Below are 27,438 nucleotides of genomic sequence, written 5' to 3'. Positions count from 1 at the left end.
TACTAAGGCTTCGCAGAGGAAAAAAAACGTGTTCAAACGTTTATTTGGATATATCATAAATACCTGTTGAAAATTAACTGATACTACTCTAGAAAAAAATCTATTTTTTTGTAAAATAATAAAAACTTGTTTTTCCTATTCGCCAGTGTTGATTTATATTTTGCAAATACCCATATCATTGCTAACAAGTTTACTTTCTTGCTTTTTCAGGGTGTAAATCCAAGGACACAACGTCAAACCATTTTCGTGCGCGACAGCTTTTAACTATGTCAATGTTGTGATCTTACTTGCAACGTATATTTAAGAAAAATACAGGAAATTCAAAGATAACATAATTTTTCAGGAAATAAAAATCTATTTTAATTTACAGCAACGTTAGCGTCAAAACCAAAAGAACGAACAACATCGAATTACACTGGTCAAACGGGAAGAATAAAGATAGCAGACGACAACTTTGAGACCGTCGATAATTTCTCCTATCTAGGGTCGAAAATCACAACCGATAACAGCTACGATGTTGAAATCTGCGCACGGTTGTTGTCAGTCAACAGAGTCTATTTCAGCTTACAAAAACTGTTCCACTCGAAACGCCTCACCATAGGGTCAAAGCTTTTACTGTACAAGACAATGATCTTGCCAGTCCTCATGTATTCCTCGGAGACTTGGGTTCTTAGCAAAAAGAATTGCGAACTCTTGGCCGCGTTCGAGAGAAGAATCCTCCGAAGAATTTTTGGCCCCCTACATGAGGACGGACGATTCCGTAGCTCACATAACGACGAAATCTATGAGCGATACCACGACCGTCTGGTTGTGAATAAAATACGGCTCAACAGGTTACGGTGGGCGAGTCACTCAATCCGTATGGATGAGGATGATCCAACCGGGAAAGTCTATAAGGGCAATATATATGGTAGAAAAAGAAGACGAGGCAGACCCCGCCTGAGATGGAGCGATGGCGTAGGTGGGGACGTCAGACAGCTTTCATCGATCGATATCGATTTGGTGGACCTCGGCGCAAAACCGGGGTGTGTGGAGTTCTTTATTAAGGCAGGCCTAGGCCGGATACCGGTTGTTGCGCCGTTGATGATGATGATGAATTTACAGCACCCACGCTCCTGTGTTACTGACTGTATCCGTCGTCCACGTAGTTAGACACTTTTTGACTGCTAAACAATAGCCGGATGGTAATAAATTTAGGGAGATATCATTCATGGTGCATGTGAACATATACGGAAGTAATATGCAAACGACTCCCCCTCGGACACCACCTTGTCGTGGTGGGGAAGCTTGTCTACCTTTCTACTACACCAAGGCTGTCCAAAAACACATGAAGATGGAAATAAAGGATTGCAACTCTCCAAGTGGTAAGAAGTCACAAACTTCGAATCCACCCGAGACTCTGAGAAATCAGGTCGTGGCCGAGGCACGGATTTTGGAGACCTCATCATTCATGTTCCCCCACGGAGAAATCTGTGGAGGACCGGTTTAAGTGGAATACCCACACCCGGTGCCTATAGTGCGGTCAGCTAAAAAGGATGGTCCAGCAATTCGCTTAATGAAAGGTACTGACTACAGCCGGCCTGTCGGTGACACTATTACCTAATTCTTCTGAAATACAGGGAAGGAAGGCTCAGCAGAAGGAAACCTTAACCGCAAAGGAGAAGGGACCACAGGGTTGCTTATTATAATCTTCTCCTCAGCATGTACCCGGATTAACGGAAGAAAGGTAAGCTGGTGTGGACGCAACTGGGTATGACGGTATGTGAAGAGACATCCATGCACCCCGGACTTCGTGAACCTGGGAGAGCTACTAGCCGACCACACCGGAAGGCACTGCGAAAGAAGGCGAAGTGACGACATGGACGTTGCTACACCACCAAGTGTGGCGATATCCAGAGAAATCGAAACTTTCGGCGGAACATGAGGACAAACTGGCAACCCCGGTAAGATTCACACCGAACGCAGCAGACTTTTCAATTAGCGGCGATTTTCATATTGCCTGCATTTATGGCTACAAACTTAAGAGCTAGTCAAATCAACCTGCAGCATGTTAAAGCTTCTTCCTATCTACTGGCAGCAAAGCTGGCAAAGTTCCAGTACTGTCCTTATATATTTCTGGTTCAAGAGCCATGGGTTCGTTTTAACAGAATCTATGATATTGGATCAGTCAAGGGGACTAGGATCTTCTTCGATGAAAGATCCTCGAGACCGAGGACCTGCGTTCTGATGTCAAAATTGCTAGAGGCAACCATGCTGAGACAATTCTGTTCCCAGGATCTTGTTGCGGTCAACTTACAATACCAGGTTAATGGTAAGAGGAGAAACGTCATAGTTGCCTCTCCTTACTTACTCTATGATTCTTTGTGCCCTCCGCCGACGCAAGAATTAAGGGATCTTGTATTGTGTGCAGAATCAAGTGGCTTTGACCTTTTAATAGGCTGTGATGCGAACGCTCAGCATATTTGTTGGGGCAATAGGAAATGCAATCCTAACAGAAAGAAGCTGTTTGATTTTATCACTTCAGCTGGTCTGATGACCGCGACCGTAGGGTGCGCCCCCACGTTCGTGAGGCTAAGAGGAAGTGAAGTAATTGACCTAACAATCTGCACTTCAAACTTGTTGACCTAACAATCTGCACTTCAAACTTGTTGACCTAACAATCTGCACTTCAAAGTTGCTGAAGGTGATTAGAAATTGAGGAGTGCCAGATAAAGTCTCACTCTCAGATCACCGTTACTTAGAATTTAGTCTAATTATTGCAGGCGAACAGCTTGTAATACAAAGACGGAATCCTAGGAAAACGGATTGGACGTAGTTCAATGGACTTCTTGGCGACAAAGTTGAGCTCCCTAGCCGACTAAGGACTCCTTTGGCGATAGAACATCAATTGAAAACTCTGAATCGCACACTTTTAGAGTGCTTTGAAGAGGTTTGTTCTATTTCCCGAGGCTAACGCGGTAAAACGGTTCCATAGGGGAACCGAAAACTGCAGAGACTCAAGAAATCAACCAAACGACTTCTACATCGTGCTTGCCAAACGGCTAAACTTCCGGAACTCACAGCGTGAATATAAGAGGCTCGTAAAACGTTCGAAACGAGACTCTTTTAGAGCATACTGTGAGGAACTGCAAGGTGAAAGGGAGACTTCCAGGCGATGCAGAATCCATAATAAGGACGAGTCGGCCAAGTTGGACTCTCTTAGAAAACGAGATGGTACTTGCACGAACTCCAGAGTTGAGTCTATATAGACTCTCTTGGATGTACACCACCCGGGAGAACAGGTCTCAAAAGTGGGAAGAAGTGAATTGGCGGTTTCTGCAGACCCTTTAACACGAAGGTGTTGCAAGGGGAATTGGGACACTGGTTGTTGCCAATGAAAAGGCAAGAGCTGCTATACTATCATTTGAAAACTTCAAAGCACCTGGCATGGATGGCATCTGCCCAGCGATGCTAAAGGAGAGTATAGAGCACTAAGAGCAACTTCTGAGAAATATTTTTCGAGGATGTCTTGGCAGAAGGTAAAGGTAGTCTTCATAAGCCTGGAAAGATGACTATTCAAATCCAAAGAACTTCAGGCAAATCAGGCTAACATAATTTTCGCTGAAATGTCTGGTGAAACTGGTTGAGCGTCATATTCGCGGGAAGGCGCTAAGGTCGCACCCGCTAAATGAAAACCAACATGCTTACCAAAGTGGAAAGTCCTGTCCTGTGGTTTCAAAGATAAAAGATGCAACTCTGAAGCATGAGTTTGCGATGGGGGTGTTCGTGCACATTGAAGGGGCTTTTGACTGTGCGCCCTTCCAAAAGCTCTGTGATGCGCCAGAGAGCATGATGTTGACGTGCCGAAGTGGATGTTGATCGTTACCTAACAATGGAAGTAACAAAAGGCTGCCCTCAAGGAGATGTCCTATCGCCGCTTCTATGGAGTATGCTGATCAACTCACTACTATGCGGATGACGTGGCTGTGCTGGCTGTTGGTCGAGATCTTGGAATGGTGTGCAGAAATACACAACGCATCGTTGATTTGATTGACAGTTGGTGTCTCAGGCATGGACTTTCAGTAAATCCAAATAAAACCACAATGGTATTATTTACAAAAAGGAGGAAACTGAATGGTCTATGCGTTCCAGAGATGAGGGGGGTACAACCCTTCAACTCTCCGAAGAAGTGAAATATCTGGGATTTATTCTAGACAAGAAGCTTCTTTGGAACAAACATGTAGAGATAAAGATGAAACGGGGTGGGCTGTGTAGGTAGACCTTTGCCTCGACATAGGGACTTGGGTCTCTGGTAGTAATGTGGATATATGTTGCTATCATTAGGTAGATGTTCGCTTATGCATCCGTAGTGTGGTGGGTTAAAGTGAAACAAACAAGTAAACTAGCCACACTGCAAAGAACTGTGCGTCTGGGTATCACCGATGCCATGAGCACCACATCCAGAGTCAATTTGCAGCCCTTGGATTTGTTTGTTTAGACCACTGCAATGAGAGCAGCTACTAGACTAATTCAATTAGATATATGGGAAAAAAATGGACGTGGGGGGCACAAAGCATTGGGGGATCTAGATCTAGATAATCTAGTTTTTGCAAAGCCTTCGGATTCTCAGATCCCCATACATCTGTTTGGTGGAAGATATGATGTTATCTTGAAACGGAGAGAAAATTGGGACGAACCAGAAGATTGCGTGTCAGGATATACTGACGTCTTCTACAAAGATGGCTCAAAGACAGAAAATGGTTTTGGAGCAGGAGTCTACTTCTGGAATAAAAACGAAAAGTGGGCTTTTCCTTTGGGACAATACACAACGGTCTTTCAGGCTGAAGTGTATGCGATCCTAAAGACGGCAACTTGGATGAGTGAAGAGCGGTTGAAGGGCAGGCGCATCGCAATCTGTAGCGATAACCAAGATGTATTGAGGGCATGTGTAGAGGTGTAGAGGGAAAGGAAATCTCGGATGCCTTAGCAAAAGAGGCTACAACTTTCCCCGTGCCCGGACCGGAACCAGCAATTGAGGTATCGGTAGCATTGGCTGGTGCTGCTATCAAAAACTGGGAACAAGCTTCCAATAGCGATAGGTGGCGAAGTCTTAATGCTGTTAGACAGACCAAACTATTCCCGTCAGAACGAAACAAACATACTGCAAAGTTTATCCTCTCGAAAAGCAGGAAGACTTGCAGAAGTATTGTGGGCTTTCTGACTGGCCATAATTCACTAGCTGGGCATATGTTCAGAATAGAAATTATCCAAAATGATACGTGTCCATCCTGTAATGAGGAAGCGGAATCCAGGGAACACTTTCTATGTGAGTGCCCCGCCTACGGACGGATCAGACATCAGCTTTTTGGTGCTCCAACTGCAGGACATAAGAAGGCACTTTCAGGAAGTTATTAATATCAATCTTCTAGACGCTAACAGATTACAATATTTTGCTTCATGGAAGTATAATCTCGCTGCCTTAATAAAGAGGGTCAAACGAATCTAGTTTCCAGGATTTGACGAAAATTATCACTTTTTATACGAATAAATACGGACAAAAGGCTAAAAAAAATTAAAGTCTAACGAAAAATATTGTAGTGACAACATTTCAGTTTAGAATATTCAAGGGATCATGATATACAATAACACATACATTAACACTTTTCATGCCTCCACCAGGAAAAAAATACAAAAGCAATAGAATTAAGTATATCAAGGGAGAACTTTTAGACGATGACAGAGATCTTAATCAATACAATCGCTTGGAACAGAGCAAAAGTCAAATGTGAAAAAGAAGTCAAGTCTTGGGTAATAAAGCGATAGGGCCCTGACAGGTTCCTTAAAGTTAATAGTGCTAGTGAAATAGTAATATTTCAGAGTAGAAATTATTAAAGCATTGCGGAAGAAAAACAAGGAAAGTGAAATTCTACTGTCAAATGTTTGTAAAAGAGACTGAAATAAGGGAAAATAGACTTTTCAAAATGTGCAAAATGTCCACTCTTATATTGACACCCCTAAGAGAAGCAGAATCTACTTTAAGAATAATATTGCAATAAACCGCAGATAAAGCACCACATTCCACATTTTCCTTCGCAACAGAATCCACTCACTGGACTACCAACTCGCGCTTTACATACATATATTGAATTTCAACTAGATACAATTGTATGTTATAACACCTAAGTTTGATGAATCAAGAAGGTAAGTTGATACACTTACAAGAGGACAAATTTATAAACGAAACAACAAAAGTACATCCACATCGATTTTCACAACTAGAAAACGCCACCATAAATTATTACATCGCGGGAAGTTAAGTTAAATTCCCAACGGTTTAAGATATTCACAAAATTAAAAAAAAGCTACAAATTGATGTTCACGATATTTTTAGTGTTTGTTTTCTGGTTAAGATACTGGTACTTACACCCCTGCCAGCCAACACGCTACGAAAAGTCCAGGAACTAAAGTTATCCAGAAGATATCTTTTACAATCTGATGAATTCCATACATTTCTGTACTGGTCGTGTTCTCTATTCGCAAAATACTTAATTACACGTCACTGTTTCGTTAACAAATAGTAGAGTAACTTAATGAGGAGAATCTAGCGAGTCAATTATGATGAGTAAAAGAGTCAAAGGTAAAAGTTAGGCGGCACTAAATAGAATGAAAAAAAGATGAATAAATAAACAGAGCACTAGCTAGCACTTGGAAAACTTATTAACTATTACTGGTATTGATTAAATTTAATAGATGCACGTGGGACATTCAAAGAACAAGCAACGCGATTCTAGTAAATGTCAGCTGGGTTCTTTTCCAATATTCTTGTTAACAATTTAACTAGTTTTCCTTAACTTTGATTTTCGATACTTTCGGAATGAGAAACAATAAATCACCTTTTAAGAAACTTCCGCTTTCGCGTCAAAAACATAACTAATTCATAAATTTAGGGAAGTTCGGGCGTAACATCTATCAGAGCAGTCGTCGTTCCACGTATATTCTTTGGCTTTAGAATCGTATTTCACACAGTATGCGATTATCTTCGCACATATATGTGTACATACAGAATAAAGATAATTTCATGCTCCTCTGGCAAATTTTTTCTTGAGCCGGCTTTGCTTTAATTGTCTCATTTGAGAGAGCTACCGTATTCAGGGTATTAAGCAAATCATCCACTTATCGCAACTGATATGATTCCGAAAGTCGTCTATTTTCCTGCGGTCACTGTCAGCAACACGTAGTTATGTAGCATCAAGAAAATTTCGCTTTGTGTACTTATTAGCGGTTGCATTAATCAATTGCTCGTTTGTTGTTGAATGTTCTGTAGGCGGTAGAGAATACTGTGTGATACCATTAAGTGCGAGACGTCTACATCCTGTAATTGAAAACACAATGGTTACATTTTAGGATCAATTCATGAGGGAAATTTTATTTTTTGCTGAAATGATCCAGGCTTTATCAAAATTATTAGAAAATTTATACTGACTGAGAATATCGATTTATAATTTGAAATTACATTGAGGTGTCCACACAATTAATCTTAATTTCACTTGTGAGTTTTCGGATAGAATTTATGTTTCGATACAGTGAATCAAAGTGATCGAATTGGAAAAACTTTATTCATTACAATAAATTACGCAAATTAATCGGTAAATTTCATATGTCGGAATCACTATACGCATAAATCGCAGCACGAGAAAACGCTGTTGTTGCTTTCTGCGCAATATTACATGTGAACACTCAATCGCGACACAAATAAATTTACATTTATTTTGAAAACTTAACTTTCATATGATAACTGAATATTTAAAATCGTTATACAGTTGAAAATACTTTTGCACCATTTAAAAGAGAATCTGTTTATGAAGATCTGGGAATTCCTATACTATCACATTCACTTCGGTTAACTCAAAGTGCAAAAAGTAAATGCAATCGGTTTGTTTAAAAAGTCAATAGGCCAAACTAAATAAAATGATAAGATGGAATCATGTAAATTGGAGGAAAGCAATATTAAGAGCTGTACACTTTCCATAGAAAAATATCTAATGTGAGCTACAATAGTCTTGAACACTTTATAGCTATAAATCTTAAATGTCAAAAATTGTCTGCATCGACTTTGTACATTTCGACTTTGTATAAAAAAATTGAGCCGAAACATTGTTTCATTCAGATTTATAAGGGGCAACAAAAATATGGTCCATCCCAACAAGTTGGAGCTTAAAATAACGCACAAAGTATTCCCTGCTTATCGACGAGCAAAACGGATAGAAATTTGTGGATTAGCAGCCTGCAAATTTCGAAATTACTTTGCAACCGAACCGGAGAAAGAGTCAAGAGCCAAGAAACGTTTCGCACGACTATGATCTTTAACTATCGGGGAATATTTGGAATTAGATTCCGGCTCAGGTATGAAAGCATCACAATTGGCTTTCTATAAGCAGCTATATGCAATTCAGGAAAAATGTTCTTAAGGGACATAAATCATCATCAACGGCGTCCGATATCCGGTCTAGGCCTGCCTTAATAAGGAATTCCAGACATCCCAGTTTTGCGCCGAGGTCTACCAATTCGATATCCCTAAAAGCTGGCCTCCTGGCCTACGCTATCGTTCCATCTCAGGCAGGGTCTGCCTCGTCTACTTTTTCTACCATAGATATTGCCCTTATAGGCTTTCCAGGCTGGATCATCCTCATCCATACGGATTAGGTGACCCGCCCACCGTAACCTATTGAGCCGGATTTTATCCACAACCTGACGGGCATAGTATCGCTCATAGATTTCGTCGATATGTAGGCTACGGACATAAATACTCTTATAAATATACATACGTCGTCTTTATCACATGTCTTATGAAATTTAACCTGTAAGTGTACATCTGTACCGGGAATTCTAATTTTCCATCGATTCGACGATTCCATCACAATATAGTCAGATAACAAAAACTGTCTCACTGTTGTAGCTCTATTTGGGTGCGAAATGAAAACTCTCACTGGTGGCAGTGAGATTTGTATCATGATTTGATGTCGGATACCAGTCGACTCAGCTGTGCATGGGTACCTGAGTCAAATCAGGGTAATAATCTCAGGCGAGCGCAACGCTGATCACATTACCTCCTACAGTGTACTGTAGTGTACCGTAACGGTCTTGAATGAAGTGCTCTAACACATTTGTGCTTTAACCATGCAGCTATTCGGATAGTTTTTTGCCTCACTTTAAATGTGCATATTTTGACTTCTTACTCGCGCACTTTACAATTCATGTTCAAAACTAATATCAGTTTCGGCAAGTCCTAATCGAAACCCTTCATTTGATACCCCACACGACTATATCGGGTGATTTACATCCCCCTTTGCATGTATGGGGAGCCCCCTTTAAACTTCACGTATATTTATGCCACTCACTGTATACAGGTGATTTCATAGTTCCCATCTGCCCACCAAATTTAATTCGGGTTGATTTAGCTGTTTTGAAGGAAAGTACGTGTGACAGATAAACAGACCTAAACTACGCCGAAGTGATTTTTTTGCTGAGAATGCAGGGAGTCCTGAGTCCGTTGCTCACGGACCGGAACATACGACGGATTTCACTTTAATACAGTTCGTATTTGCGATTATATATAAATGGAGCGGTTACCACCTGTCGCCACTTTCGGTCACGCTACCCCCAGGGTAGCGGTCAGGAAACGTCTAATGAGTTGCCTCTGCCCTGAACGAAACCGTCAAGAAACTTTTTTTTAAAAACTTGGGTGTTTAACTCAAAACGAGGTGTCCGTGGACCAAGAGAGAGGAAGTAAGTTGCTTCCCAAGTGAATGCAGATTCAGGAGTCCCTGCACCCTCCATTTAAGAAGCATATTTTCAAAACGCTCCGCCCGTTCAGGAGTAATTGCAAGTTCTTCCACCGGTTCGTCAAATTGTTTGAGGAGACTAGACACATAAAAAAACGCTGCCGGTCGGTCCGTGCAGTTCGATCGCTGTCAAATGAAGAATTCTGCGAAATTCGCTCTGGAAACAGAAAATCATGGCTCGGGAGGTGAATGTCTTGCAAAAGTCCCTGATTCAAATTATTAAACAATACCTGGAACTTGGGACTTCAGACGCCGTACCGGACATTTGTTGACTGCAGCTTTGATGCAAAATATAATATAATAGAAAAGAACAAATATCTTGTGATGAAAAACGCTAATAACTTACACGCAAAATTCTTGTTTACCGAAGAAAAAGCCGCGCAAGAAAAATTTAACAAGCAAAATTATGGGTGCATGTACGATTATCTAAGGAAGCATTTGCAGTGGTTCCAAGGGTCGAAAAGGGTCCCAATGCAGCTATGATCTTTGGGTTGGTAGGGTAACTCTTACAATGGGGTTACTGACTTGCATTTCTGAGAACAAGGGCAATGTTGGGCATATTTGCATTCATAAATATGAATACGAATAAATTCGTACGATGATTTTCTATGAATACGAATATGAAGCGAATACGAATACGGCTGTATTCTTTGCCGAGAGTGAATACAAACGTATTCGTATTTGCGAGTGCGAATATGAATTCTTTTGGATTAATATGTCCAAAGTCCGAATACGAATTATTTCTATTGAAGTGTTAATATTCATCTTCATCATCATCATCATCAACGGCGCAACAACCGGTATCCGGTCTAGGCCTGCCTTAATAAGGAAATCCAGACATCCCGATTTTGCGCCGAGGTCCACCAATTCGATATCCCTAAAAGCTGTCTGGCGTCTTGGCCTACGCCATCGCTCCATCTTAGGCAGAGTCTACCTCGTCTTCTTTTTCTACCACAGATATTGCCCTTATAGACTTTCCGGGTGGAATCATTCTCATCCATACGGATTAAGTGACCCGCCCACCGTAATCTATTGAGCCGGATTTTATCCACAACCGGACGGTCATGGTATCGCTCATAGATTTCGTCATTGTGTAGGCTACGGAATCATCCATCCTCATGTATTCCTCATATATCATCTGGATAGCGAATATTAGCGCCTTAATAATCTCATCATATTGGACGAATAGAGAAGTTCGACTTAACATCCAATAAGAAAATTAAAAGGCATTGCAGGTGTAGACAAAAAAGTATGTACATATAAACTCGAAAGATGTTTGCAAGTCTGAAAAATGGTTTTGTAAAGAGAAAGCACTTGAAAGCAAAGACATCTTCTATTTCTGTGCTACCTGGGTCAGGTAAATATTGTATCAGACAGACAAATGTCTGTTTTAGCCCGGCTATAACAAAACTCGATCGTAAGAGCGCTTGTACCAGACGTGTGCAAATGCGTACAAGTTCTGCACGAGGCAGTGGCCTATAGGCGACCACGCCAGACTCATTTTCGGTCAGTGATCGGATCTTCCTTTTCACTTCTCTAGAAAGTTCCGATGGATCATTTGCCCTCATATACTTCTCATTTCCATTTTATAACAGGGTTTTTGTGGACCTCCAGTATTTTAGTTGTATTCGTCTTTGAATTCGGTATCTACCGCTGCAGAAATTTAAATTCGATACATTGAAGATTTACAGACTTAATATTGTTTGTGCAGTGTTTATTTCAACTGATGATATCTTATTGAAGGAAAGTTCGTTTCAAGTCCTGCTTTTCCTCTTTTGAAAAATTACCTGAGGCTTTTATAAAAATATGCAGATAACAGCGTTGCTATTGAAAACTTGATTATCACTCTACTTAAAAATTAAGTAAAGATTAGTAGGTATAAGAAATATGAGAGTTACAAGATTTTAGTAATTTTTGACGTCTAGAAACTTCTGCATCACCATGTATTAATCGTAAATATCGATTCGTCTGTAAATATTACATAACCGCAACTCCTTCCCCGTCGGACACCACGTTGTCGTGGTGAGGGAGTCTGTAAGGGTGTCCAAAACACATGAAGATGGAAGCAATGGATTGCAACTCTCTAAGTAGTAAGGATGCAAAGGAAAGTACAATGACTCCCTTAATGAGAAGAATTGGACTGGGGTTTCGGTGACACTGTTGCCTAATTCTTCCAGAAGGGGAGGGAATAGAGGGGCAGAAGGAAACTTCCGCCGAAAACGAGAGGCTGTCTGTCAGAGCGGGCTCTTCCACTTCTACCAAGAAAAGTGGAAGAAAGGGAAGCTGGTGATGTGGACAAAACTGGTTTTATACTGGTGTGTGGAAACAAATCCATGCAGCCCGAACAACGTGAACTTGAGAAGGCTCCCAGTCGACGACAACGAAAGATATTGCGAAAGAAGGCGAAACTTGTTGGGAATGCTACACCAACAAGCTTGGAAATATCCAGAGAAATCGTACAGAATGAAACGGAACTTTAGGCGAAAGGTGAGAAGGCACTGGTAACCTTGGTGAGATCCACATTGGACGCAGCAGACTCTGCAGTTAGCGTCGGTTGTCACATTAGAATACACTATGTCACATCAGTGGTATTGGATCAGTAAAATGGAAACGATCTTCTTCGATGAGAGATCCCCCAAACCAAGTCTGAGTCCTGATGCCAAAATAGTTAGAGGCAACCATTCTATTCCAAGGACCTAGTTGCCGTCAACTTACAATACCAGGTTAATGTCAAGACGAGAAACGTCATAGTTTACTCTGCTTACTTATCCTATGACTCTTTGTATACTCCACCGCCGAAAAACTAAGGGATCTTAGATGAGAGAAGCTGTTTGATTTTATCACTTCAGTTGATCCGGCGACCGCGAACATAGGGTGCGCATGCATGGCACCAAGAAAAAGTGAAGCAATTCATCTAACAATCGACACTACAAAGTTGTAAGACTTGACTAGAGAGGCGAGTGCTAGATGAAGTCTCATTTTCAGATCAACTTTACTTGGAATTTATTCTGACTATTGCAAGCGAAACGTACGGAAGGTCGCGGTTCAAATCTTACTGGTGGCAGTGGAATTTGTATCGTGATTTGACGTCAGATACCAGTCAACTCAACTGTGAATGAGTGCCTGAGTTAAATCTGGGTAATAATTTCGGGCGAATGCAATGCTAACCACATTGTCTCCAATAGAGTACTGTAATCCTGTAGTGTACCGTGACGGTCTTGAATGAAGGGCTCCAACACACTTCAAGACTCTGATCCAATTGGATTGTTGTGCCAAAAATTATTATTATTTATTTCTTTTAGGGTGCTTTGAACCATCCTCCTATTTCTCGAGGCCAAAGCGGTAAAACGGTTCCATGAAATTGCAACGGCTCAGAAAATCAACCAGACGACTTATGAATTATGCTTGTAAATATAAGGGACTCGTGTTCGAAACGCAACTCTTTTAGAGCATACTGTGGAGAACTGGTAGGAGAAAAGGGGACTTCCAGGCTGTACAGAGTCCTTAAAAAGAATAAGTCGGCCAAGTTGAACTCTCTTAGGAAACCGGATGGAATTTTCACGAACTCCGAGTTGAGTCTGTACAGACTCTCTTGGAAGTACACACAATAGAGGGAAAGAATTAGCAGTTTTCCCAACCCTTTCAACACGAAAAGCAAGGTGAATTGAGACACTGCGAGACCGGTTGTTACTAATGAAGTGGCGATACCAGTTGTTACTAATGACGTGGCGAGAGCTGCTATACTATCTTTTGGACACTTCAAAGCACCTGGCATGGATGGCAGTTATCCAGCGATTAGTATCGCTGGATATAAAGCACTTAGAGCAACTTCTAAGAAATATTTTTAAAGGATATCTTGATCTGAGCTGCGTACCTATATCTTGGCAGAAGTAATGTTCATACTTAAATCTGGGAGAGACGACTATCCAAATCCAAAGAACACCAGACAAATCAACTTAACATTACTTTCGCTGAAATGTCAGAGATTGATTGAGCATCACATTCCCGCAAGGCGCTTAGTCGCACCTACTAAGCGAAAACACGTTTACCAGCGTGGAAAATTGTGTGAGTCTGCTTTTTACTCTTTGGTGTCAGCCATAGAGGACGCAATTCTGAAGGATGAGTACGCGATAGGGTTGTTCGTGGGCATTGAACGAATTGCAAAATAAGGCAATACACGCACGCACGTTGTTGGCAGAGATCTCAGAACAGTGTATAGAAATACACAATGCGCCGTTGATTTAATTGACAGTTGGTGCCTGGGGCTCCAATTTTGAATAAATCCAAATAAAACTACAATGGTACTATTTACAGAAAGAAACTGAATGGCCTGACAATGGGAGTGAGGTGCACAGAACATTGGAAGAACTATTGGGAGAATTGAATGAATTTTCGAGTCTATTTGGTAGAAGGTATGAAGTTATCCTGGAACGTAGAGAAAACTGCAAAATTCGAAAAGAATCCGTGGCGGGATAAACAGAAATTTTCTATACGGATGGCTCGGATGGCGAAAAAACAGAACAGGGTTCTGGAGCACAAGTCTACCTTGTAAAACCGAGAGATAGGCTTCTCCTTGGGACGGTATGCAACAGTCTTTCAGGCTGAAGTGTATGCGATCCTAAGGACAGCAGGATGACTGAATAATCTTTTGATCATTTCAAAAATCGTTCAGGATTATCGAAACCGATTGAACCCTGTTTCTGTATTCAATACAGTGGAACTACTCTACCCTGGACACTGTAGTTTAGAGGTAATCAAATCTCGGATAACTTAACAAAATGGGGTTCATTTTTCCCCTTGCCCGGGCCGAAGCCATCAATTGGAGTGTCAGTAGTATTGGCCGATGCTGCTAACAAAACATGGGAATACGCTTCCCATAGTGGCTGCCACAGTGGAAGGTTGCAGATTTCCAATTCTGCTAGACACATCAAACCAAGCAAGCATACCAGTTGTGGGAAAAACTTTGCAGGTTAACACACAAATGACTACTAGCATTAAATCCATATGATTTTTAGTTAATCCTGAATTTCAAAAGATACGTGTACAAATTTGACAGCTATCGAACTATGAGTTTGTGGGATACAGCATTTTGAATGAATCAACTTTTGTTAATTCGAAGAAAATTGAAAAACGGAATTTGGTGTGTTAATAAAGCATTGCTTTTTGTTGTTGAAGCCATGGCTTAGCTTGATAAACATTATTCAGATTTGGCACCAGGAAAATCAACCGTTGAGAAGTAGCTTGCTAAGTTTATACGAAGCGAAATTACCATCGGGGGCGATGCATGTAGTGGACGCCGCAAAGAGACTGTTACCGACGAAAACATCAGAAAAGTCCACAAAAGAATTTTGCATGACCACAAAGTGAAGGTGATCGAGATAACTGAGGCTCTAAAGATATGGTCTATGAATGTTTGGGTATGTAAAGGCTCTGTTCAAAGTGGGTGCCGCGCGAGCTCATACACAACAACAACTTGATTTGACTATTCTGAGCAGTGTTTGAAGCTCTTCCTCCATAAAAAACCTGAATTTATGCGTCGATATGTGACAATGGACGAAACATTGCTCTATTACTTCACACCAGAAATATGAATCCGCAGTACAATTGTACAAGTAAAATGTACTATAGCAATGCACAATACACTTGCAAATTATGACGCCGACCCAATAGTTTGTAAATTAGGAATAAGTATTTAACCAGGTAAGAAATTAGCCACATAAGCATTTCAAATTGTCAATAAGGCCGAAAATTTGCAAATAAAAATCATTCTTTATCCAAGTGTCCTTGCTACTCAAAAGGGAGATAGCTTTTCAGCTTCTCCAGGATAGAGCTTCTCCACTGGCCAGGCCAGTGCTATAGCGTCCTCGCTGCATTGGAAGCTGAGTCAAAGCTATTTAGTTGCTCGCCCCTGGTCCAGTGCTTACTGCCGCACTATAGCGTTCCACGCTGCTCTACACCATAAATCGGGCTTATCCAGGTACGGCTAGAAGAAATCCCATAAAAACCGACTCCGAAGCGTGCAAAGATGCAACAATCGGCTGGCAAAGATATGGCATCAGTATTTTGGGATGCACATGGTATAATCTACGACAAGGGGATGCCCTATCATGCGTCCTCTTTAACTTGGCCCTCGGGAAAGTGATCCCCGATGCTGAAGTAAATGCAAGAGGTATGATAATCTTTAAGTCCACCCAACTACTGGCCTATGCTGACAATATCGACATCATGGGAAGAACGACCCCAGACGTACAAACTGCCTTCATCCAGATCGAGGAGGCGGCGCGAGATCTTGGGCTGCACATCAATAAAGGTAAGACAAAATTAATGGTGGAAACGTCAGCACCGAAAACCAACCAACCAACCAATAACATCAAATCCCACTGGTCAAACGGGAAGAATAAAGATAGGAGAATACAAATTTGAGGCCATTTCTCCTATCTAGGGTCGAAAATCACAACCGATAACAGCTGCGATGATGAAATCCGCGCACCTTTGTTGTCAACCAACAGAGCCTATTTCAGCTTACAAAAACTGTTCCGCTCGAAACGTCTCACCATAGGGTTAAAGCTCTTACTATACAAGACTATGATCTTGCCAGTCCTTATGTATTCCTCAGAGACTTGGGTTCTTAGCAAGAAAAATTACTCTTGGCCGTGTTCGAGAGAAGAATCCTCCGAAGAATTTTTGGCGCCCTACATGAGGATGGACGATTCCGTAGCCTATATAACGACGAAATGTATGAGCGATACCATGACCGTCCGGTTGTGGATAAAATCCGGCTCAATAGGTTACGGTGGGCGGGTCACTTAATCCGTATGGATGAGGATGATCCAGCCCGGAAAGTCGATAAGGACAATATCTATGGTAGAAAAAGAAGAAGAGGCAGACCCTGCCTAAGATGGAGCGATGGCGTAGGTTTTAGGGATATCGAATTGGTGGACCTCGGCGCAAAACCGGGATGTCTCGAATTCCTTATTAAGGCAGGCCTAGACCGGATACCGGTTGTTGCGCCGTTGATGATGATGATGATAGTATAATATTGATCGACTATCACGAAAAGAGAAAAATCATCAACAGCGACTATCACATAGCGTGATTGGAGCGTTTGAAGGATGAAATCGCGAAAAATCGGGCTCACTTGAAGAAAAAGAAAGTACTGTTTCATCAAGACAACGTCACAAATAGGCTTCGAATTGCTCTCGCATCTACCGCATTTTCGAGATTCAACCCCAGCGATTTTTTTGGTCCCAGACTCCAAGAGAATGCTCACTGGAAAGAACTTTAGCGCCGATGAAGCCTATTTTGAGGCTAAAGACAAATGGTAATCGTATAGAAAAATTGTAAGATCGCTATGATCGTTGTATCGCCCTCGAAGGCTACTATATTGAATAGAAAAATTAAATTTTATAAAAAAAAAAAATTTATATACTAGCCTACAAACTGTTTAGCCGAACTATTACTGTAAAGTTTATCCTGTTGAAAATAGGAAAACTTGCAAGAAGTATTGTGGGCATTTTGACTGGCCATAATTCACGAGCGGGGCATAAGTTGCGAATAGGAATTTACCAGGATGACACGCGTCAATCTGGTAATGAGCAATCGGGATCAACGAAACATTTTCTATGTGGGTGCCGCGCTTCTGAACGCACAAGACATTAGATCAGAGATGTCGGCCAGTAAGAAGTAGAGGTTGAGCCAATTATTCCGTTAAAATCCGTACGAAATATTCTCGCCATCTATCCTTCACGGTTTGTCGATCGGTAAGCAAAGTACGGTTCTTGTCATTAACGCAACAGATATATTGTGTGCGTTGGTATCGGCTTTTGGCAAGTTTATGCAGATCCGTCTCGCTGTTCCGAATGAGCAGTTTATCGTGAAGGTCTCTATAATGGACCGTTTGGTTGGCATTTTTGTATTTTTGCCAATCGACCACTGTTTTATTATCTAGGAACTTATGGTAGGAGCATTTTTCCTAACAAACCTTAATTTGGAGATCCTTATTCTGCAAAGTTTTTCGATTGATGAACCACTTACCGGATAAGCCGGGGGTTGCACAGGCCGGAGCATATAGTCGATTGCGTTTGATTGTCCCCTCTTTACTGACATGGCCATTAAGGTTCCTCGCAATAACTGTGTAGCTAGCCATCGGCAACACGTTAAAGGTCTTTGTGTTACCCGCACATAACTTGACGCCATCTAAGTGCACCAAGTATAGACCATATTTTTTTTTGCAAAACTGTGCCTACTGATTAAATGTTCAGAACGTCAACTATAAAGAAGGAGCGCTCTGTAGGCATTATTAGCTTTAATATGACGTAGAGTCTAAATTTGCTTCCGTACTGCTGTTGGGCGAGTAAAGGATATATTTCAGTTACTTTCTACGAAGCACTCTACGAAGGTAATCTTTTATTTTTTCAGTCGAGTCTGGTAGGCAAAACAGTTGATGAACTTTGCGCTTACAATCAACCTTGGTTATAAGCTCACTCATGTCCTGCATGCGAACAACAAAAGTGAGGCCTGCCCCTGCCGCCACCTGCGCGACAAATTGAGTTCTTCTCAAGCACGTCAAGTCTAAATCAAATATTTGAACTTTGCCTTGCCTTAACGTCCACTTAATTGGCATTCACTTGTTAACGCTAATTTCATGTTGACATTTAAAGCTAATTATTACGAACGAACAAGCAATTACACTGCACTATTTACGATTTGGGGGGGTGAAGGGCGGCGTACCTCTATCAAGACGAATCTGTATGATTTCAATGCGCGTAATCAAAGTGAGTCACTTGTGTTTGTTGAACAGGTACCAACGGAAAAGATGGCAAGAATCTCAAGTGCGTCCGTTTATAAATACATCCCCAAATGCGCATGAATAAACATCGCGAGCGATACCAGATAATATTCATTCCAATCGGCAATCCGTTTCACAATGACCCTGTACATATGCCAAAGAATTATGAAATGAAGTGCTTCAGAACAATGGGCATTACGTAGCTTCCAAGTGACGACATTATTGGAAAACTCCTCGCTGACGAGCATCTCGGGTTCCTTGAACTTCGAGCCCGTTTGCGCCACAATGACGAGATAAAAATTTTCGTTGGCTCTTCACATCATCTAACTGAATACCTAAGAGTTGTATAAGGCTTTTAAGGGAGTACTTCTGCGGGGTACGAGGTCGCAGGACAACTCATCAAAAAGTCGAATTTTAAAGGAACCTGAAGGACTTTTCTGGAAACTAGAATACAGCATGTGTCCTTACTTCTTACCCCGAAATTTTGTATCAACGAAGGCGCAGCTGTAACTTATGTAAGGTAATTAATAAACACTTACCGACTGTGAAGATTTTCCGCGGTTTTCACTATTATAATCAGAAAAGAAAACAAAATAAACCTCCACCGATTGATAAACACCACACACCTGACGACTAGACTTTGTTACTAATCCCAATGACGTTTCTATGACATTTATTTCTTAGGTGCTGCCATGGTAGAGAATTGCATATTCACCAGCTTCATGGCAATGCTAAAATGGATCCAAGTGGTGACTTTCGAGGGTACTTCCTTTCGTCACGTGTCAATTTCCGTTCAAAACTTATGGTTATGAATTCTACAAGGAATAGAAATGGATTGATTGCCACGGTTACATGCGTGATCTCCGTTGTAGTTTGGAATTTATTAATAGAACTTTGTATCTAAAAGCGCCAACGGAAATTCAACTTACTAACCCTCTTACTGCACTTGTGAGATGAGTTAAATAACGGAATGTGAAGGGGCAATTGTGTTTCGATTATATCGGAAAAATAGATAATAACCAGTCACACGCAATTATAATCACGCAACTAAAATTTCAAAGGTGAAGGTGAAATGAAAGCTACGTGAATAATAATCTTAAGGAAGCTATTTGATTTCATCATTTCAGTTAGTTCCTCGGAGAGAGTCAGTGAAGTATTTGACCTAATAATTTATACTCCAAAAATGTCATAGTTATTTAGAGACTGACGAATACGAATAATAGACAGAATCCTAGGAAAATAGATGGAATAAACTTCAATGAACTTCTTGGCAATAAAGTTCGGCTGCATTGACGATAGAAGAACGATTGGTAACTCTGAATTGAACACTTTTAAATTAAGAAAAGAACTGGACTTTTTCCTTACTCTGTAATTTTTTTATTTTCTTTAGCAAACAATTGTTTCGGGGACCACATGCATCCTTCTTCAGTGTTAATACGTAAACAAGTAAACCGTTTCCTGGAGTAACCGAGAGCTGCAAAAATCCAGAAGATCAACCAAGCAACTTTTAGATTGTTCTTGTAAAAGTAATAAAAGTGAAAACAACGGTCTGCTAACAACTTGTTAGCACTGATGAAGGGAACAAGTGGTTTCCGAAATATCGGTATTTGCAAGAATAAATATTCACAACAACGAAAAAGAAACAACAAGTTTTTATTATTTCAAATTATTAATCGTTGGAAACACCGCATAATTTCACTCAGATAGCATATCTTGCTTTGGGCGTCGTGCCTACCTCTTGGCAGAAGGTTAAGGTAGTCCTCTTATTGAGGTATGGAAGAGATGGTTATTCAAGTCCAAAAGACTTCGATTGTTTGGAATGCCTGGAGAGGATGAAAACTAATATTACCAGTGGGGAAAGCCCTGTGAGCCCAGACCTCACTAGTTTAAAAGGTGGGGGAGGAAAATTTGAAAGAAGAGAACGCGATGGGAATATTCGTGGACATTAACGGGTTTTGACAGAGCGTATTTCCAAAAACCTGGTGATGCCGCCACAGCATGGTTTCGATGATACTTTACTTAAATGGACCCATGCTATGCTGCGCCCTGAAACAGACATTGATCGCTTCCTGAGAGAAGCTAAGAAGCAATTATGCATTTTCTATTTCTGTGGAGATCTTCAATCAACTCATTGTATTGTAAACTGCGAAATCGGCTAATATACGTGGCTGCGTGTGCGTGTTGAGCGGGATCTCGGAACAATGTGTAAATATAAACAACGCACTGATGTTTCAGACAGGGTTTTTCAGTTAATTCAAATAAAAGGAAATCTCGTATTTTGTCTATAGATTGCAAAACTTAAATATAATATATCTTGTGTTGTACTTATTGTATCGGGTCATAATATACGGCGATTTGAAGACGACAATCTGTGCTACCCGTCTCTCTTTGACAGTGTTGTGATCGTCCTTTTCAGTCTCAAGTTAAAGCGCGTCAAAGATAGAGTCCACCAAGCAAGAAATTCGTCATATTTTACGTTTTTACTATCTGAGAGGTAAAAATGCAACGAAGGCGCCGAAAAAATTTGTGAAGTTTATGGGCTCGATACTGTAACGATTCGCACAGCGCAGCGTTGATTCGATCGATTTCCTTCTGGTGTAGTGGATGTCGAAGGTACACCCCGTACTGGTAGGCTAATCGTCATAGAAACCGATAAAGTCGTCGAAATCATCCAAGTAGACCGGCATATGAGCATTCGCTCGATTGGCCAGGAACTGGGTATAGACCATAAAACCGTTTGGAACCATTTGCAGAAGATTGGATTCCAAAAAAAAGCGCGATTTTTGGTTGCTATACAAGTTGACGCAAAAAAATCTCTTGGGCGGAATCAATGCCTGCGATGCACGGCTGAAATGGAACGAATTCGACCCATTTTTGAACTGGATGGTGACTGGTGATGAAAAGTGAATCACGTGCGTCAACCTTCAGCGAAAAACATCGTGGTCGAAGCGCGGCGAGCCGGCCCAAACCATCGCCAAGCCCGGTTTGACGGCCAGAAAGGTTTTGCTGTGTGTTTGGTGGGATTGGAAGGAAATCATCCACTATGAGCTGTTCAACTATGGCTCGACCGTTTGAAGTAGGCGATTGATCAGAAGCGGCCAGAATTGGTCAATAGGAATGGTGTTATGTTCCACCAGGAAAACGCTCGGTCTCACACATCTTTGATGACCCGCCAGAAGCTACGGGAGCTCGGATGGGATGTCCTATCGCGCCCACCGTATAGTCCGGACCTGCCACCAAGTGATTATCATTTCTTCCGATCCATGCAAAACGCTCTTGGTGCTACTAAGTTGGCCTAAAAAGAGGCTTACGAAAACTGGTTGTCTGAGTTTTTTGCAAATAAGGAGGAGGGGTTTTATAAAGGGGAGATAATGAAGTTGCCTTCTAAACGGCAACAAGCTTGCAAACAAAACGGCACATATTTGACTTAAATCGGATAATTTGAAATATGTTAAATAAAGTGTCAAATTTCGACTTCTTTTTCCCCAACCCAACATTATCTACAGCAACCAAGAAATTGAAAGGGCGTTGCCTTCCAGAGGAGAGAAATAACTCTTCTACTCTTCGAGAAAGTGAAATACCTGAGAGTTATTCTAGGTTAGAAACGAACACAGCTTACGGGATGGATGAAACAACGGAAGTGCTACCATTTAGGACCACCTTCAGAAAAAGCAAATTTATTCACGAAAAATCCAAACTAATGGGTATTTATTAATAATCTGCGGCATTTGAGAGTGACAAGCAAGTTTTGAAATGCGTTTTTTCACACTATCAGCGAAGTTTTACATAATTCAGAGTTCGCACTGGGAACACTTTGAGAAAAAAAAATCAAGTTGGAGAAACTTGCAGAGGGGTCTATTGGAAGTTTGCGAAATTTGCTTCATCATCAACGGCGCAACAACCGGTATCCGGTCTAGGCCTGCCTTAATAAGGAGCTCCAGACATCCCGGTTTGGTGCCGAGGTCCACTAATTCGATATCTCTAAAAGCGGTCTGGCGTCTGCCTCGTCTTCTTTTTCTACCATAGATATTGCCCTTATAGACTTTTCGGGCTGAATCATCCTCATCCATAGGGATTAAGTGACCCGCCCACCGTAACCTATTGAGTCGGATTTTATCCATAACCGGACGGTAATGGTATCGCGAAATTTGCTTAACGGCCATAATAAATGGAGAAGTTTCATGTAGCCTGAATTCGATTGGATGGGTAATCCGTCATCTAGGAAAACAAACCTCAGGTGCTTGAAATGCTTCATGTTTGGACATTTCACGAAGGATTTCACTAGTAACATTGATCGATCTGATCGATGCAGAAGATGTGGGGTTAAAGATCATATTGCAAAGACGTTCAATATGGACACCATTTGCCTATTGTGAGAAAGAAGGAAGGAAGGAGGAAAGGAGGATAATCGGCATATTGCCGGAAGTGGTAAATGCCAGGTATTCAGAAACTGACTGCAACCAGAAAATGAAATTTAATCCAAAAAATCTCCTTCATTGCAGAATCGTCCAGTATTTACTTGAGCAAACCAATATTTAAGATGGAGATTACCATCATAAGTGAACCTTATAGAAACCGTAACAATAGTGTATGAATCATAGATTCAATCGATGGAGTGACGATATAAGCACGCGGTCGAAAAGCCATAAAATGTGAGCATCGATCAAAATAAGTGGTGAATATATAAATACACCACTTGAATTTGAGGAAATGCTTGATAATCTTGTTCTTCATTCAAGGGAACGAACTCCCAACTCCAGTTGGGCCATAGAATCCGGTTACAAAGAAAGAAAGGCAAGGGCATACAGCTTATTGGAAGCTTTCGCGCAGCTGAATATAGTTCTCGCCCTTCTCAGCTCTGCACTGACGCGTTGGATTGAATCCTATCAATACACAAAATATTTTAATAAAAATTTTCCTGCTGCTAATGACAGGTGTGTTAAATGTCCCTTTTCGTTTAAAAAAAACAGCGGCAAACGTTACGTTCTCGTCGATTGTTTAGATCCCGGCTACTCAGTTGAAACATATCGAATATCGCTCCTCCAAAGCACTGCGCCTTCGACTGAAACCAAAGGATTTCGGCGAGAAACCCCGTAGCATGGTTACTCGGCCACAGAGGCTGACTGGCGAACATCCAAACAGACGCGGCGTTCACTCTTCCACCCACTGACCTGCTCCTTGGAAGAAAGGCTACAGTCTGTCTAAGGAGACAGTCTTGGGTTTGCCCCCAATGTTCAAAACTGAATGAGTACACTCCACACTTGAGCACCTTAAATGGACCCTCGTCAGGTGTCGGTGGAGATGTGTCCAGGCCCTGTAAAGTGTTTTGCCCCGACCTTGTCTTATGTGGTGTTTTGATGCTTCAGGCCTCGCAAGGGAGCATCCCTTTTTAAAGCTTTGGAATATGGGTTGGAGACTGAAAGTTTGTGCTTGGGATTTTGGGAACTGTGTCTGCTTGCCTTTGTTTGAATGACAATGCTTTCTAAACTTTGACGCGGAGTTACTGATACTTTCTCTCTTGTGTCGAGGAAGAAGCTGGTCTGCGAGTATTTGGTTGGAAACGAGGGACTATAACGAGGTGATATGCATTCTGCCCTGGGAGCAAAAGATGAATTGCCTCTGCCCTGAATGAAACCATTCGTCTTTCTTTTTTTATACTTGGGTGCTATGAACCAAACGAGGAGTCCACGGACCAAAAAACATGGGAGTAAGTTGCTCTCCATTTGGTTCGGTTCAACACCAAGCGGATGTGGATTTAGGATCCCTTATAGCCCAAACAAAAATTTAGACCCAAGGTTTAAACAAGTCCGGAAATCGGAAGCTGGACGCCCCAGGTATAAAAGGTTTTGCGTTTCCATATGTGAGGAACTTTTAGTGCGTGGCAATTGCACTTGCAAAATAATATCAAATTCAACTGTGTTAGCAGCTATTTATACAAATAATTTGCTCTGCAAAGTACTCTATCGGCTATACCTAATTCCATACGCTTCACACCAGAAGTTAAACATTATTGGCAAACGAGCAGAAGTTCACTAAATACAGATACAAAAAAGGACTCTCCTAATAGCAGCAAAGGGTAAAAAGGACGGGGACATTTTCATATATGGGATTCTATTATTTCGATTGTCAATTATTGTTGTTAATTATGACGTCAGCTCCCTATTTGCATGACTTCAGATGCAGCAAATTAACAACTATGAACTACTATAACTTTAACATTATTCGCATGCGTATGCGAGACATCGTCCTCTATGCTGGTGAAACATTTGGTACTTCTACGATGAACTTAAAGGTGGTTTTCCCGTCAATTTCGCACCATTCTGCTTTTTTCGGGTTTTTGAGATGAAAATGAATCCTATCTCACTTTAAGTGTGCACATTTTAACTCCTTACTCGCGCACTTTACAATGCATGTTCAAGTTAATATCAGATTCGTAAAGTACTAATCGAGGCCTTTCATTTGATACCCCAAACGACTATATTCAATGAAAAAAAATTATATTCTCCCTTTGCATGTATGGAGAAAGTCCCCCTTTAAACTCCACGTAAATTTATGTCACTCACTATATGCGTGGGAATTCATAGTTCCCATATGTCCACCAAATCTCGGTTTAGCCGTTTTGGAGAACAGACAAATTGACAGTGAATCTATTTTAATAATAACAATAATAATCGTAATCAGTATTGCGCTCACCCGGAATTATTACCCTGATTTGACTCAGATACTCACTCACAACTGAGTCGACTGGTATCCAATGTCAAATCACGATACAAATTCCACTGCCACCAATAAGATTGGAACCGCAACCTTCCGTACGATAGCGTTGTGTTCTAACCACTCAGTTATTCGGACAAAACCTTAAAAAGGGATTTAGTAACCCCCAAAAATTTGAGAGAGAAATTGTCAAAATAATATTTACCCAGCATTTCAGGTCGGCGCGTTTGATGTACAAAAATCTGGTAGGGGTAGGAATACCCGAATGCATGAATACTTGCAGGTGTCTAATTTAAAAAAGCATAAGGATCCTCTGATCTGATGGCATGGAAGGAAAACCGTGTATCCTCATTTATATGCATACATCAGTGCCCTGTGTTCTGGCTTGTTTACTGCAATTGCACCAACCAAAAAAAGTTAAGTTAACATAGTGTAAATAGTCATTTGATATTGCATATTGTACATAATATATGGATGTATATTGAGTACGTTTATATATATCTTTTACAGAGAAGACTATAGAGTCGGAGAAGGATACCTTTTATGAGGCAGTGGAGCGGGCCCTCGAAGCCTGTCCCAAGTATGACATCAAAATCATACTTGGAGATTTCAACAGTCAACTAGGGACGGAGCCCGTATTCAGGCGATACGTCCGCTCTCATAGCTTACATAGGAATATCAAAGATAACGGACTGCGGATTATTCAATTAGCAGGGTCATACGAAATGGTTGTTGGAAGTACCTGATTTGCGCGGAAAGTGGTCCACAAACATACATGGGCCTCTCCAGACGGAACCACTTTCCAGAAAATTGACCACATGCTGATTAAACGCCACCACCTCTCAGCCTTGATGAATGTCAGAACATATAGGGGGCCCAATATAGACTTGAATCACGATCTCGTTGGCACGGTGCTCCGGGCTCGAATTACAACAACACCCTCTGACAATCAGGTGAGAGTGAATACCAAAGCCATTCGCAATACAGCCCTCCGTAAAACGTATCGGCTTAAAAATCATAAGTCGCTAGGAGGCGATGTAATTACAGCCGAATTGATTAAATATGGAGGCAACCAACTACCCCAAGCGGTTCATCAACTGATGCTCAAGGTGTGGGACAGCGAATCAATGCCTGACACCTGACAACGAGGCATTATCTGTCCCATACATAAAACGTGCCACAATTATAGAGATATCACGTTGTTGAGTATCTTCTATAAGATATTCTCCACTACTTTGCTGGGAAAGATAGCCCAATATGCCCACGTCATTGACCCATATTAAAGAGGCTTCACTCCAGGTAAATCAGCAACAGATCAGATTTTCTCTATGCGGCAGCGATGGAAAAACTTGGAATAAAGCCATCAGTTGCACCATCTATTCATCGACTTTATGGCAGCATAGCCAGGGTAAAACTGTACACGGTCATGAGAGAATTCGGTATCCCGAAGAAATTGATAAGACTCACTAGGCTCACCCTGACCAATGTGCGAGGCTAGATAAAAGTAGCAGGATTACTCTCAAGACGATTCAACATCAACAACGGTCTAAAACAAGGGGATGCCCTATTATCCGCCTTCTTTAACCTGGCCCTGGAGAAAGTGATTCGCAATGCAGATGTGAATGCGAGGGGAACCATCCTGTTCAAGTTCACCCAACTATTGGCCTATGCTGACGATATCGACATCATTGGAAGAACAACCCGAGATGTACAGTCTACCTCCATCCAGATCGAGCAGGCAGCACAATTACCAAGGCAAGATGAAATACAGGCTGGCAACGTCAGCACCAAAAAATAAAGAACGAACAACATCGAATCGCTCTGGTCAAACGAAAACAATAAAGATAGGAGAGTACGTATAACTTTGAGACCATTGGAATTTTTTCTGTCTACACATCACAACCGATAAAATCTATAACGATGAAATCCGCGCACGGTTGTTGCTAACCAACAGAGCCTATCTTAGCTTACAAAAACTGTTTCGCTCGAAACGTCTAGGGTCAAAGCTCTTACTGTATAAGACTGTAATCTAGCCAGTCCCTATGTATTCCTCGGATACCTGAGAGAGAAGAATCTTCCGAAGAATTTTTGGCCCCCTACATGAGGATGGACGAT

The 27,438-nt window shown here is 41.3% G+C and overlaps 1 protein-coding gene across 8 annotated transcripts in view; it reads right to left on the bottom strand.

Moving 5' to 3' along the window:
* The window catches only part of LOC119653907 (lysophosphatidylserine lipase ABHD12), a 36,444-nt gene extending 17,164 nt beyond the window's left edge, over window positions 1-19,280 (bottom strand). For 2 of the 8 annotated variants that reach the window (XM_038059044.1, XM_038059049.1), the window contains exons 1-3: window positions 19,149-19,280; window positions 6,873-7,351; window positions 6,404-6,633 (exon numbers count right to left, since the gene is read on the bottom strand). In XM_038059044.1, the coding sequence (XP_037914972.1) occupies window positions 6,404-6,489 (86 nt within the window). In that variant the 5' untranslated portion in view covers window positions 6,490-6,633; window positions 6,873-7,351; window positions 19,149-19,280. Of the gene's footprint in view, window positions 1-6,198; window positions 6,320-6,403; window positions 6,634-6,872; window positions 7,352-7,462; window positions 7,862-18,551; window positions 18,679-19,148 lie in introns of those variants that run through there. The other 6 variants (XM_038059048.1, XM_038059047.1, XM_038059045.1 and 3 more) reach the window with 6 other exon arrangements.
* Between the last annotated feature and the right edge of the window lie 8,158 nt (window positions 19,281-27,438).

The sequence above is a fragment of the Hermetia illucens genome, chromosome 4 (genome assembly GCF_905115235.1).
Source record: "Hermetia illucens chromosome 4, iHerIll2.2.curated.20191125, whole genome shotgun sequence".
Lineage (NCBI taxonomy): Eukaryota > Metazoa > Arthropoda > Insecta > Diptera > Stratiomyidae > Hermetia > Hermetia illucens.
Note: the sequence above shows the minus strand (reverse complement) of the source record. Positions and strands in the feature narration are given on the sequence as shown.